Raw genomic sequence first — 15,120 nt, 5'->3', positions numbered from 1 at the left:
TGGAAATATTTCATGCAAAAAAAGACTGATTTTTCATGAACAGAACTGGTTCTAGGAAATCTCCATGGCAACAGGGACACAGTCCTAGGCTCATGCTTCAATGGCCTAGTGGATCAGGCCTGGACAGTCACCGTGTATTCTCAAGGGGCCAGATAATTAGCTGCGGTAAATTCATGTTGCTCTATCCATTTTGATGGAGTTAAAGTGACCAGCTGAGGATCTGCACAAGGAATTAAATTCACTAACAACATTCTATGGTCCCATATGGGGAATTTCAGTCTGTGACTCCCTACAAGATACTGGGAGACTCCTGAGAGATACGACACAGATTACAGATCCCTATCAAAGTCCTGGTTACTGACAAGAGAATCAGATATACAGATGCTGTTTAATCCAGGATGTACCATGCCTCAGAGGGATCCTTCCCAGCCACCGGAGTCAGAGAGTACAGAAACAAACCCCCAAACCCACTCAGCTTCTTTTTCACAAGCCATGACACCTCCCAAGTAGGCTATATTGGCCTCTAGTGTGCATAGGCTGGTAAGAAGAGAAGAACGTGTCGTGGATACATTGGACAAGCGGACACTGGAAGGCTCAAGGGATTGGTAGTAGGGAATGGAGCTTTTTACATCCAAGTCACTGGTTCCTGTCCAACCCAGGGCAGTAGTGACCATATGGTAGCCATTCGGGGGCCTGGTATAGATATGTAGCCTGGAAGGAACCTCAATAGGTCATCTAGTCCAGTCCCCTGCACTGAGGCAGCACTGAGTATTTTCTAGTGAAATAAGGAGGTATTCATGTCTCAGACGCTCCTCCACTGGCCCCGTTTTGTGACAGTGTGAGCAGAGAGGCCAAAGACTGAATAGGCCACGGAATGAACTCCCACTTTGCCCCAGAGGTTAGGGTTAAAGCCCACCGGCAAGCCTGGGTGGTGGTGGGGGGATATCTTCAACAGCCATTCCCCATGTTGTACCCATTCAATGGATAACCAGAGGCCTGCACTCACCAGCACTAAGTTCACTTTAAAAACATGCGTAACAGCCACGCTAGACGAGGTAGAATTAATACAAGCAGCACCTGCTGCTGTGGCCTTGGTGCATGATCCAGCCCGGAGGGGTTCTAGCAGTTTTAGGATCGTGGAGACAAAGTAACTGCTAATTACATTCTTTTTGGATTTATGCAAGTCACACAGCTCCTGAGAAAAGCATTTGCTGCAGCTCACCTGGTGGATTGACCTTTATCTCCACAACGTTAGACTTCACAGCAGCAGCTGCTGCCATAGCTGGGTGTCGTGCTTGCTGGGAGCTTCTCCTCCAGACCTCCACCTCACACCTGTACCTGCCTGCATCCTGCTCTGTGGCACTGTGGATTAGAAGTTGGGAGGAAGATGCAGCTTGTGTGACTCTGGTCTTCCTCTGAAAGTGAGGTTGGGCAATCCCCCACTCGATAGTGCCACTGGGCATGATTTTGATCAGCTGTTGATAGCCACTAGTCTGTAGGATGGGCTGGAATTGCCAAGTTACCGATACTGGCACTTGGGTGATGAGATAGGGGGCAGAGACCTGGCAGAACAGTTCAAAATCCTGAGTAAATTTGACATTTGCTGTTCGGCTTATCAGTGTGGCTCTCAAATCCAAACCTGTTAAGAAGGAAGCACATCATTGGAACTGGGTTGGTTAAGGTTATAACAGAGATTGTACAACCATTCTCCCTGCTTTTATCCCTTCACATGCAGCACTATCCTCCCCTGCCGGGAGCTGTTCCCACACTGATTGGGTGATTCGGGGTTTAGCTGTTTATTTTACAAGTGAACTTTAGGCTCATGATATTAGGGAACTAATAGCACTGTCCTGATCATTATGCAGGAAGCGTTGACCCAGCTTCCCTGCCATTCTACAGCTCTGATAACACACCTTGCTCCTTCCTTACCCCTCAATGCTATTTCAATCTGGGCTGCCCTGCTCTGTCAGTGTGCCTCCATCATGACACGGAGCCCCCAGGCTATTTTGGATCATACAAACATTGCCAATAAAATTCAGCCCTGATTAAAGTCATCCATCCCCTGCTCTCCCATTCCTGTATCCCTCAGTTCTGCGAATGCATCTCGCTCCTGACATGCATCCTGCTATTCCACTCCTGATTCCATGCTCAGCTCTGGCATTGTGCCTAAATCCTGAGCTGCAGCATCTCCTGCTATTCCAGACTCAGGTCTGAGCTACACTTTTATACTGGCATAGCTATGTGGATCAGGATGTGAAAAACCACACTCCTTAGTGACAGAGCTACACGGACAAACCCCCAGAGGAAGGCTCCTGTCAGAACAAGTACCGTAATAGGGAGATGGCATTCCTGCACCGGTAGAAAAATTGTCAGCGTACACTGCGTCTACACTAGAGGATTCTGCCAGCACAGGCTCTGCAATGTAGACAAAGCCTTGGGTCCTCCATACAGCTCTGCCAACACCATACCTCAGTCCTGCCCTGCAGCACAGTCTGGAATTCCATCACAGCTCTACTAATGGAAGGGTCTGTTTTGGATTAACGACTGGTGCTTCATTTTGCCAAGCAGGCTTTCCCCACTGATCATCTGCAATATTTATCTACGTATTTATTTCACTTTTTAAAATACAGTGGCCCAACCAGGGCTACAGGCGCCTATCCCATAAACTAAAAGTCACAACGTGGACAGAAAGAAAGGTGCCCAAATATATCCACTTCAACTCACACCCTCCTCAACAGCCAAAGGGGAAAAAAGAAAAGGGGCTTGCCTGGAAAAGTTAACCAAGCTAGGCTCTGGTGGGCAAAGAGTGTTCCAAAATCAAGGGCCCCTCACTGAGAACTCTTGTAGTACAACTCAGCAAGACCTTTTGTTCAGTTTCATTTCCATAAACAATTGTGGCAATAGATTAATCACTTCATGTTTCAAGAAGCTGAGGATCCAAAAGGGTTCCTGCTAAGTAGTAATTGGTATTTACACAGTGCCTGGCATTCAGGGATCTCAGAGCCACGGCCGGTGCAAGGAAATTTCATGCCCTAGGCGAAACTTCCACCTTGCGCCGCCCCCCTCCCCCAAGCCCCGGGGCAGCTCCCCCCCGAGCCGTGCAGCAGCTCCTCACCCCAGCACACCTCTGCTCTGCCTCCTCCCCGAGCACGCCGCCCCCCGCTCTAATTCTCCTCCCCTCCCAGGCTTGCGGCGCCAAACAGCTGTTTGGCGCAAGCCTGGGAGGCAGGAGAAGTGGAGTGGCTGCACTGGGAGAGGGAGTCTGAGCCGCACGTGTCAGCACGCTGCGGGCAGCCCAGCCCAGGAACACTGTAAAAAAAAAATTGGGGGCACCACTTTTTGGCGCCCGCAAATCTTGGCACCCTAGGCAACCGCCTAGTTTGCCTTAATGGTAGCACCAGCCCTGCTCAGAGCACTTTACCAGTTTTCATTGATAACTTCTCAAAACAGACTGCATGGCAATCAGGTTGTATTCCCCCCATTTTACACTTGGGGAAACTGAGGCACACAGCTGTTAAGTGATTTCTCTAAGGTCACATAGTAAGTCAATGGCAGAGCTGGAAGTAGAACCCAGATCTCTTCCTTCTCAGGCCCAAGCATAATGTAAGGAAGGGATTCTATCAACTTACTGAGAGGGCTAATGGCTACTGATGTTTCCTGTGCCTGTTTCCAGCTCCTGTCCATGGACCACTCGGTCACTTCACATTTGTAAGACCCTCCATCATTGGTGGCTGAAGTGTTGTAGATCGCCAGGGTGAACGTGGTAGAATTAATCTTCTCTAGTCGGAGGTCCCTATTAGCGCTGCGTTCCTGGTAGGAGGGGCCCGGCCTCAGCATGCCATCCCGTTCCATCCCAACTATGTGCTCCGGTTGATCTCCGCTCTTTTGCAGATGCCACCAATTCACCGAGAATGGGCTTGTTGCTCCACTCACCTCACAGTGAAGGATCAAGGTGTCTCCTTCCACTATCTGCCTTTCGCTGCTGAGCACAGACACTTGCATGTGGCTTTCTGTGAAAAACAACAACAGCAATTACCTTTCCAAGCTAGTCAGAAGTATTCTTATGTTACACAACGTGACAAGGTAAATCTCAACATAACGGGTAGGGGGAATTGTCCTGAAATTTGGAGCCATCTTTTCAGTACCCTGAAGTGCATTTCTTTCTGCCAATGGCATTCCTGGAGCCGTCGCATTAGGGAATGTTTCAATGAACACACTCAACTGGCAGACTCTGACTTTCCCTCTGCCTGCTGCATTGAGATAGGCGAATTCCGGGCTCCAGTGTGGACACATTTCTTGTCAGCTCTTCATAGCTGAGCCAGATGCATTTAACTTTCATTTTAAAAGGGTTTTTTTTTTAAGTCACAAGAAGAGTTATGACAAATATATTAAAGAAAACAAATTATTCTCTTCAGGTTCTTGTACTGTGCCGATCACCCTGGCATTTGAGCACCTATGGGTATTAAATAGAATGTATGAGCTGTCATGGCTACAAGAGGCCTGCAGTAAAACACCTGCTCCACATGCCAGATTTTACCTACATGTCACAGTGTGTGTAGCACCATCTGAGGAAAGAGCAATTGCCTCTGTTTAAAAAGAGTATGGGTGAACTGGAACAGAAAGTGAGGTGTCCTCTGGAGAGGGAGCTGAGATAATAGGGAAGGACAAGTCGTGCCGAGCCATGATGAGGGAAAACTAGTCAATACTTGCAGAGACACCAAAGAATGAGAAGGAGTAAAGGGTACATCCCAAGCACGACTGGATGGTCAAAGCAAAAGTCAGTCAGTCAGATACCTATTTTCACCTAGCACAGTTGCAAAATTCACACAGCATCATTGCATGAACAAAGGCAAGTAAATACAGAAACAGTAAGAACTCTTCCAGCTTGGATATTTTTTCTAGAGTGGACTCCTAACTTATATGTGCATGGTCTTCATTATTATTTGTGTTCCAGTAGTACTAGAAGCCTCAACAGGGGCTTCATTGTGCTAGGCACTGTGTACACACACACACACACACACACACACACAAACACACACACAGCATAAGTGACAGCCCCTGCTCCAAAGAGCTTCCAATCTAAACAGGCAGACGCAGGATGGGAGGAGAGTAGTATTATTGTCCCCATTTCACAGAGAGATTAAGTGATTTGCTTAAAGTCACTGTGGCAGAGCTGGGAATTGAATCCAGATCTCCTGAGCCCCAATCCAATGTTGTAACCACCCCTGACAGTTTATTCACAGGTACACCATGGTGATGGTTGTCTGCCTTTGTAATGTTGGGTAGAACAGCATGCCATGGTAGGAAAAGTCATTGGGAGTGTCAGTATAGCTCATTTAGCCATCCTGGCCTTAAAAAAATAATACTGCAGTATTCTACAATAATAACCCCAAACACAGCAGTATTAATACTGGAAGCTGTCAGACTTTGGACCATTACCACATAGGCTATTGTAGCCAAATGCTTAAAGTGGTCTGAAAAAAGTATGTGTGTGGGGTGGGGGGAAATGGGGTGGCTCATAATCTGGGAGCAGCATCTTTGGTAAGACAGTTCTTAAAAGTACATCTCTCAACAACCCGGCTTGACTTGAACTTTTTTTAGGGGGGTGGGGGAATCTGCCCCTCCCTCCCCTTGCATCTCCCCACATTTTAAGCACTGATTGTACCATGCATAAGCATCGGCAATAAAAAAGGCAATAAGTAGAGAGCCCTGATGAAATTGAGAATGATCCTATCAAACGTAGGCTCTCAGTCACCCGGTGTGCACAGGCAGCTGCCTCAGAAGAGGTGGTGGAAACCACAAAAGGGATTGTAGGTGAGAGGCAAAAGACTCTTATGTCTACTGGAGAGAGAATGCAGGTCATCAGGACACACTGTGGGGGTGACCCGGTGAATTGGTGCAGACAGTGAATTAGAGCGCACACTTCCCTTGCTGCAGTAGAAGTGTTATGTGTGCCAGCGTGAATACTTTTGTTTCTATCACTGTATCAACCACTACAGCCCACCTGCCCCTTTTGGGGGGACAGCTTCCTTGTGCCAAGCCAGGAGGCCAAATAGCAATGGAACCCAGACCAGGGACCTTTATCAGATTTCATTTAGAAGAAAGGGCATTTAATTTCACTGACCTATTGGCTTCACGTTGACATCAATGCCTGACGACATCTTGGACTGGATGGTGGAAAAACCTGTGGAAGTCTTCTCCATTTCTGAAACCTCACAGCTGTATGTGCCTTTGTCTTTCAGCCCCACCTGGTATACTTTGAGGATATACATCTCATTGCTTTTCTTCACCACTTGGAGCTGTCCCAAGGCAGCTCTCTCTTCATACTCCTTCAAGGCCAGTACCCCATGTGGGTCAATCCTGGCTACTTCTACTCCTTTGAAGAGCCAAACCACTTGGAACCATCGGTTCTGGCTATTCTGGGCTTTCACACAGCAATTTACCTGCAAGGGCTTCCCTTCTGCAAGGGAACTTTCAACAGCAGCAATATTAGCTTGGAAATCTCTGTCTGTGGAAAAACAAAAGCAAGGTAAGTGTATGTCAAGAGGCCCTGGTTCAATTATCCCTTCCTATTACTAGCTTCATTAGAGTCAGGAGGGACCTTGATCAAATGGGTCCGTTAGTCCATTTCCTTTGGATAAGATTCTCTGTTCTTGGAGGGAGAAGTATTTTTAGGTCTAATACAACATAGACTAACTTCCACCCTTGCTGAGGCATCAGCCAGGAATTCTTAGATTTGAAACAAAGCCCAAAAGGCGATTCAGGACAAGATTTTAATAGAAACTGGTCACTGCTGAGTGAGTGGGGAATATGGTCCCCTACCAAACTCCCATGCATGGAACTCATGAAATCAATGAGAATTCTGCGCAAAAATCAAACACAGAACTGTCTGTACACAGGTCGCATTTTTACATGACCATTGCGTTGACTATTTAGAACAATACTACACAGACATGCTTAGCTCCAAGGGAAATACCATACATTATTGTCCAAAGGTAAAAATACAGTAACTCCTGAGATTTACAGCTGCTTTAAGTATTTATTGCAAATAAGTTATGCTATGGTTTTAAATGTTTGGCTCATAAACAATTCAAGAAGAAATGTCCTGATTCCTGCACATATGCTTGGTATTCCCAAATATTGGCTGAATTGTTTACAGGAATAATGAGATCTAGAGGCCTCCAAGTTCAAACAATGGTGTACATTGTTCAGATATCTTGATGATGAGTGTAATATACTAATGTAAGTAGAATAGAATTCTCAGCCTATAGGGAGTTTCCAAACTCTTGGGCTAATCCCTATTCATGAATCATAGCATATGATTGGTAACTGAAGTTACATGGTATTATTTCTGCTTTCTGATTGGATGATGAAACTTTAAACAGGAGAATAATAAAAAGCAAATATTCTTGTCTGCTATGAACGTTCATATGAACTGCAGTTGTTCTCCAAACAATGGTGCACACAAAAACCTCTCCTATGAATGGGAACAAAGAGTACAAACTGTGTCAAACCTGCCAGCCATTCCTAATTAAAATCTACGGTCATTAAGAGAGTTTTTGCAGTGTTTGACTGCTGCACATCATGGCATCTTGCCCATAGCTCAATGAACTGTTTGAACCATTTAGCTCAGTGGGTTTCAACTTGTAGTCCACAGACCTTTGGGGGTCCTCAGACTGTGTCTAAGGGGTCCGCAAAAGTTTGTTGTTACCATATAACAGTGGTTTTCAACCTGCGGTCCGCAGACCCCTGGTAATGGGTCCACACCTCCATTAGAAAATTTTTAGGTGTCTGCAAATGAAAAAAGGTTGAAAAACACTGACCTAGCTATTTGCTTCTTTGGTTTCCTGTGGTATATCAGGGTCTTTACTAGACACCAGCTTCCTTTACCACACACACTAAAACCTGATCTTTCCTCTCCACCCAGGCCACTAACTTTGGCCCAAACCATGATCATTTCTCACCTCAACACCCTCCATTCCTCACCCTCAACACCATCAACACCCTCCTTTCCTCTGGCCACCTTACATCTCAAATCAGCCCCACTTTTCCAAAATATTTCTGTGATAACCTTCCTTGTGCACCGTTCCCACCACGTCACTTCCCTAGTCAGACCTCTTCACTGCATTCCCCAGCAAACTCCAGCTCCTCGTCTTCACTTTCAAGAGCCCGTATCCTCCATTAAGCTCCTTCCTCTCTCACTGCTTTAGCTTCCCCACCTCACCCCAGGCATGACCCTCTGCTTTTGCTCCCTTCCCACCTTCCTCCATGCTACCTCTGTGCTTGCCATAATCCCCTTTGTCTTGGGCAACAATGCCTCAATGCTGTACCCACTGCAGTCAATGGGAGCATCGCTTACACTTGTCTCTGGGAATGTGCTGGTGTTGCCAACTATCACCATTTTATGAAAAGTCTCACACTATTGGGTATTTTTAGTGGAGTCAGGTGATTATATGAGAATCTCAGCTTTCAATTTAGAAAAAAAAAAAAGTGTTTCTAGCCCTCATGGTTTCAGATAAAAGTTTGAAAACTTGAACCCTAAAAGCTCAGATGCCCAAAGGCAAATAAGAACCCAAAGTTTGTTTTAAAAGGTCATGATTTTTAAGCTGATCTTAAAATTTGTCAGGGATTAACTCATGATGTGCGAGTTGGGGTAGGCAATATTGAGTCATCCCTCCCCCTCCCTCAAGCACTTCTGATCATCAAACACAGGATTTTTGTACGTCCGAAGCCATTCTGTCTCCTGCCTAGAGCCCCTGTCAATCAAATGTGACAGGACCTAGAACTTCAGAATTTTCATTCACGTTAATGCTGTTGTGTAAAGTGACATTTTGTGCAGTGGCTTAATAACTGGGTGGGTGAAGAGGCTTTAGAAACACACAACAGGCCTGACTCTCATTTACACAAAAGGCACCTTTGTAGAAAGGGTAAGCACACGAGTTAGGATCCCTCTGCAGCCCCTCAGATGGGAGCTGTGGTATTTTATAACGACAGTGCGTCTCATCGACGGGCTGTGGGCATCTTACCTCGGCTCCTGACAATCAGCAATGTCTTTTCCGTTTGTTTCCGAGTTATATCTTTCCAAGGCCCACCAGGATCCTGAATCCACTCAACCGCCTCACAGTACACTTGGCCCTGGTCAGAGGGCTGCACTTTGCCAATAGACAGCTTGTATGTGGTGTCCCCAACCTTGTCCAGACGGACATCTGACAAAAACCTCTGCGTGTAGGAGGAGCCCGGAGTCAAGATGAAATCCTTGGACAGGGAAAGGATCACCATGGCCTGAGCATCTCCTGACCCCTGGAGATGGTACCAGGCAACAGAAAGGTGGGTGTGTTGAGCTGTGGATTTTGACACCTCACAGGTGAGCTCTAGCTGATCTCCTTCCACTAGGGTGAGGGCCTGCGGTATCATGGTGGCGGTGAGAGTGTCGGGGATCACTAAACACAACAAAAACACAGCCATGCTGGTCACAAGTGGAACAACTCTCTGTCTAGACATAGTTACCCTGCTTATCAGCCACACCCTCCTCCTGGTGCATGGATTTCCACTCTGTGGCGTTAGCAGCTTTCTCTGCTGATTGCCACCGATACATAAAGGGGCTCAGCACCTGGGTGGGCAGAGCTTGTCTCCTTTGCTGCAACGCTCTCTTGTGCCCTCTTCAATCAACCCGGGCCAGTGTTAACTGACTCCAAAGAGAATCAGGTGTAGGCGAAAGAGTATGGGCTGGTACACCACAAAGATAAAGGGAAAACATGGGGTAGGTACCTCAGAGGCCCCACCAAAGTTACCACAGAGCATCTCTCTCCAGGGAATGCTGCACCGTCATTTACACAGGAGAGTGCAGAATAAGGCATTTTCCTTTGCCTCTCCCATCCAGTCATGCTTCCTCCTCCTAACTCTTTCCCCATTCCCAAAGATGTCCCTTAGGATGGTCATCCTTTCTGGAATGTCAATGGGCATCCCACATGTGTCAGAGTGACCCTGTGTCCTATAGGCCTGGTCTAAAGGATGCTGAGGGTCAGTTTTGAGGGTCTTTGTACCCATGGAGATATTTTGATGTGATCTGCTAGAGCTCTGTCATGACTAGGGGTTCAAGAAATGAGGTGTGGAGAACACAGCTCCCCTTCCTCAACGAAGAGCACAATGGCAGCTTCCCTTCCTTTCTCCTTTTCTGGCTCGTGGGAGGGGGGCTCAGCTCCTCCTCCCTAGTGGAAGTGAAGATTCACCAGGAAAGGAACCTGAAGTGGGAGCCGCTGGAGGGGTTTGTGACTGGCTGAGGCCCCCCCAGCCTTCCCACCACTGGGTGGAGCAGCAGCAAAAGCCCCAGATGTGGAAGAAGGGAAGGCCCAGCCAGGAGGCCCTATTCACCTCCTCTCCCACTACCACATCATCTGCCCCTTCCCTCCAAGAGAGAAGACACCTGTCCCCACCATCTCCCTCTCTACGGGGGAGCAGCCATCTGATGTCCCTGTGCTTTTTAGACACTGCACTTCACTGGCCTCTCCCTTCACTAAACTGGATGCTGACATACAGGGTTTCACTACCAACATGGACCACCACAGCTGGACAACGTCAACAGCAAAAGAAAAGCAAAACCTGAACCGTCCTATCTGGCCACCCTCACCCAGTGCCTCAGAGCAGCCGATGGAAGGTGGCTGAATGGCAAGTATGAGGCTAGCAACCTTCTCTAGCTCTTACCTGAGAGGTTCATCTTGGCGCTGTAACTCCCCAAGTACTTCTCGTCGGTATTGGGTGTATGGCACTCGTACTCGCCGGCGTCCTGGTCCTGGAGCCCCGTGATGTGCAGCAGGGCAGAGTCTCCCTGTACCCTCTCTACGTAGATCTCCCCACTCCGCACACGCTGGGTGTAGATGGCGTAAGGGAAGGAGGGATCCATGGTGCTGATAATATGCACTTCCCGCTCTGGGGCAGATGGCAGGTAAATGGACCACTGGAAATTCTGCTGCGAGGGCCCCTGGTAGCCACTGACATTGCACCAGATGGTGATGTTATAACCTCTAGCCCGGTAAAGACGTCCTTCCTGAACCAGCACTACTCTCTGGCCAACGCAGAGGCCTGCTTATAAATGAAACAGCAGTAGTGTTATGTGGCAATGCAAGTTCTTCTAGAGACACATCCCAAAAGAGGGGATTTGGGTTTAAAAATACCTGGAATCTAAGTTGCAGAAGTGGGGTGCTTGCAGTCACAGGCTTACTTCACTTGTGCATTTACCACAATTGCGAGAGCAAATCAGGTATCAGCACAACTCTCATTTACATGTGCACATACAGCTGCAGTAACTGCATGTTCAAACTGAGAGCCTCACATTTTAAGGATCAGTGTCCTTTTAATGATTATTCTGCCCTCCTTCGTGCTGCTTAGACCTCTGTTTGGAGGGGAAGAGCAGAGCGACATGGTGTTGAGATGGATACCCCACAGTTCTAACGAGGCAAAATGGGGCCAGTTCAGAGGAGAGCACCAAAGAGGATAACAGGTTTCAGTGGGGTTCTATGAAGAGGTTAAGAGAACTGGGCATGATTAGCCTGTAGATAACACAGCCGGGGTGAGTGGATATCAGAATTGCCTATCAGTATGATAAGGGATGTTAGAAAGAGGGCAGAGAAAACTGATCTCACTAGCCAGCATGGACAACTAATGGGCTGCAAGTGCAGTGGGGGATTAGGCTGATTTGCCATTAGAAAAACAGCTATAGGAACATGTCAGGTAATGAGATGTGCCAAAAGAGGCCTCATCAGAGCAGGCAGATAAGGACATCCCCGCAGAGGTGAATAGCCTGCAAGGCCGGTTCACCCCTTAGCCATATGGCCCATCCCCCTTCTGTTTGCATGCGTCCTGAATGGAGTGGGAAAGGGAAGCAACCAACCGGGTCGTCTACTCAGCTGGTAGTTTTTCTCCCCTCATTACAAGTGGAGTTCTCAGAGCAAGTCTTTGAGAGTCCCAAAAAGGGCTTGTCTACACAGGGACATTGACCAGAATGGCCATTCCAGAGTAGCCCCCTGTGTGGACGCTATGCTAGAAGAAGAGTGCCTTCTTCTGATTGAACTTTGGCAGTAGATTACACTAACCCAGAGCAAGGCATTTGTATTCTGGAACACAGTGTCCACCTGGGGAGTTACATCAGTATAATTACAGCCCTTATAGTCCCACCTGCGCTATACTGGAATAGCTTCCCTTGGAGATAAGCCCTTAGTCCCCTGAGTAGAGTACAAACAACAACATAAGCAAAAGGACCAATAACAGCAGGTGCAGCTCCCTAGGGAGGTTGTGGGATAGAATTTATGGGGCAACATGCAGGTCCAGTGTAAGCTTGTGATAAATGGGGGTATGCAGCAAGGTCACGTAACATGTGCCAGTCGGGCATTCAGCGGTTGTACAAAATGGGCCAAATCCTGCCCCACTGAAACAGACAGGAGTTTTGCCATTTATTTTGGAGAGATTAGCATCATATTAATCAAGGGCCAACCAGGAACAAGCTCCATTGAGCTAGGCACTGCATAGAGAGTAGTAGGGGGTCCTGCCCTGGAGTGCTTCCAGTCCAAATAGCCAAGACAGGGCAGGGGAAGGGCTATCACACACAAGCAGCGTGAATGATGGGATGGCAGCAAATGTCACGTTAGCGCCACAAGTTTTTGGTTTTGCTCTTTCAGTCAGGAGGGGACCATGTAAATGGACAGAAAAGGGAAGGGAGCGGGAACATCGAAGGGGGAGATCAGGAGTAGCTCAGCCAAGGGAGCATAGCAAGAGGAAGCAACTAAAAGGAGAGTGACAGAAAGCAGCCCCACCTGTCCATGCTCAGGTACCTCCGCAGTGCTCTCAGCACCCCGGGTGGGCCATGCTAAGCCACTGAGAGGGCAAATCTCTGTCCATTACTGAGCCCTAGCGCACCTCATTGCCAGCTGCAGCGGCCAGTGCGACAGAGAACCCCAGACACACCCAGAACCCCAGGGGCCGAGTCCCCTCCCTGAGAGGAGCCAAAGGAGTGGGTGGCTTTGACAAAAATCAGCGAAGGGGGCTGGATGGCTTGCACGTCTAAGCCCTCCCTTTGGCCTTTACCTACACCCCCTCTCATCCCCCCCGCAAGTGCTGAATGGAGAGGAAAACCAACAAGCTCCATGACACTCACCGAGGACGAAGAGAAGCAAAGCGGCTGGGCGCTGGATGGACCCCATTACAAACAGGGGTAGACAGGTCCTTCCCCTGCAGGTGGCAGGAAGTTCTCCTCAGACAGCTGCAGTCGCCAAGCCCTGCAAGAGCCACCGGATGGAAGGCGGCCGGCCCACGCTGTGGTTTCCCTTTTTTCAAGGGGGGTGGGCAGAAAGAGGCTAGCGAAGTGACTTATTTCAGAGCCGCAAAGGCAGAGTCCCAGTGCACAGCCACAAAACTAAGATGTTACGTGCCAGATGCCCCCATTGCCTCGCCCTGCTTTGGTTGCATCTCACCCGGTGCTGAGGTGCAGCCTGCTTAGACTGTAAGCCTCTCAGTGCAGGGACTGTGGTTTCTCTGCTGTCTGTACAGCACCTAGTGTGCAGTGAGTGCTCTACAATGGATGATAGAGATCACCCCCCTCCTTTGTCACTGTGGCCACCATTAAAATGCCCACCATACAGCCCCATGTGCCCGACACTGGTGTTCGCACCGCTGTGTTTGATTTTTGTTATTAAATAAAAACAAAACCTAAAAAGAGACCCCAAACAAACAAATCAAAACAGACCCCCCCCCCCACACACACACACACCACCCAGCAGAGGGAGAAGGGCCAGCGATTCCAGAGAGACCACTTCGGGATCTGGATACTGCCCCGCTATTGTGCATGGAAGGTGCTGAGGAGCAATACAAAACCATTACTTAGATCCACTGGGATTCACATGACCACGTGTGGCCAAGAGCGTGGCCTCACATCTCACACAACAGGCAGCGTGGCACCTCCATTACAGTGTTGGGGCACGGACTCCATGCTGGCTCTGTGTGATTGAGTCACCAACGCCACTCTTGGCCACCTCATTTTCCCGTGGGAGAAGGGAATCTCTCTCATATCCAGATGCTGAGTAGGCCCAACCTGTGCGGCTTATTAGCACTCACAGGATCACAGCCCCCTTAGTGGGACAGCTGAAGGCCCGCTGATGTACTAATCTCCACCATCAGCCCCACTCTGCTTTAAATCTCAACACAGATGTCGTTTCATGGCTTCCGGGGTCTCATTGATGAGGGATTTCTTGAAAGCCTCCCCTCCACTTATCTGCCTTGCAGCTAGGAAACAGCTGCCCCCCCACAGCTCCCTTTAACACCATGAGGCGGGTTAACGGGAGAGCAGAGCACCTGCCCCACGGTTCTCTATGACCTCATTAGAGGCTGCGTGCCAAAAGCGGGCATTTGCTTCAGTTAACTTTTATGGTCAGGCGTTGGAAATCCCTGAACAGGCCTCCTGCTTCCAAAGTTTCTGGGCCCCCTTTCTCCAGTTGCTGAGGAAATGGCGGCCACAGAGTAAAACGAGACAGCCCCCACTCAGCAGTCTGCACACACCCACAAAATGTGCCTGAGCAAAGCAAGGCTGGTGGAAAGGCAGCCACGTGCAAGAGGCTCAGCAAAACCCATGGCATCGGCAAACATTTGAAGAGACCCAGAGAGCGCTGAGGGGGATGGGGGACTGCAATGGAAATTGAGACTCCTAGTTTTTGGAGCCGTGGCAGCAGGGTCCGACATACAGTTACAGAGGGGACCACTGCTGCTTCTCTCTCCTTCTGTGAGAGAGAGGCAAAGCGTTGCGTCCTGGCCAGTGCTGCTTTCCCATTCATTTCAACGGGACGGTTTGGAACACCATGACCTCTCTGGCTTTCAGCTTCAAGCTGCCCCCTACAGGGCATCCTGGGGTCTGTCCACACCGTCTCTATGCACACCTGGAATGTGCAGGAGACCAACACAGCCTGATGCATGGTCCAGCCAAGGGGAAATCCAGCCCCCCAGGCATCTGGCTAACCCACAGAAAATGGTTTGAATTAGAGGGACTTTCTGAAAGGAGTTTTCCGTAGGAAGGCTGTTGACACAACATGGTTAGTTGAGAGTTGTGTAGCTCCCCGCAGCACTGCTGGGGTAGCGGCT

General features: G+C 48.8%; 1 protein-coding gene across 1 annotated transcript in view; it reads right to left on the bottom strand.

The window, feature by feature from the left end:
- CD101 (CD101 molecule) overlaps positions 1–13,204 on the bottom strand; it is a 28,395-nt gene extending 15,191 nt beyond the window's left edge. Inside the window, exons 1-6 of the mRNA XM_054046603.1 lie at positions 13,148–13,204; positions 10,702–11,079; positions 9,027–9,440; positions 6,125–6,508; positions 3,630–4,010; positions 1,223–1,639 (exon numbers count right to left, since the gene is read on the bottom strand). Coding sequence (XP_053902578.1) covers positions 1,223–1,639; positions 3,630–4,010; positions 6,125–6,508; positions 9,027–9,440; positions 10,702–11,079; positions 13,148–13,193 — 2,020 coding nt within the window. The 5' untranslated portion in view covers positions 13,194–13,204. The remainder of the gene's footprint in view (positions 1–1,222; positions 1,640–3,629; positions 4,011–6,124; positions 6,509–9,026; positions 9,441–10,701; positions 11,080–13,147) is intronic.
- Positions 13,205–15,120: the final 1,916 nt, after the last annotated feature.

The sequence above is a fragment of the Malaclemys terrapin genome, chromosome 1 (genome assembly GCF_027887155.1).
Source record: "Malaclemys terrapin pileata isolate rMalTer1 chromosome 1, rMalTer1.hap1, whole genome shotgun sequence".
Lineage (NCBI taxonomy): Eukaryota > Metazoa > Chordata > Testudines > Emydidae > Malaclemys > Malaclemys terrapin.
This window is presented reverse-complemented; position numbering and strand designations above follow the sequence as displayed.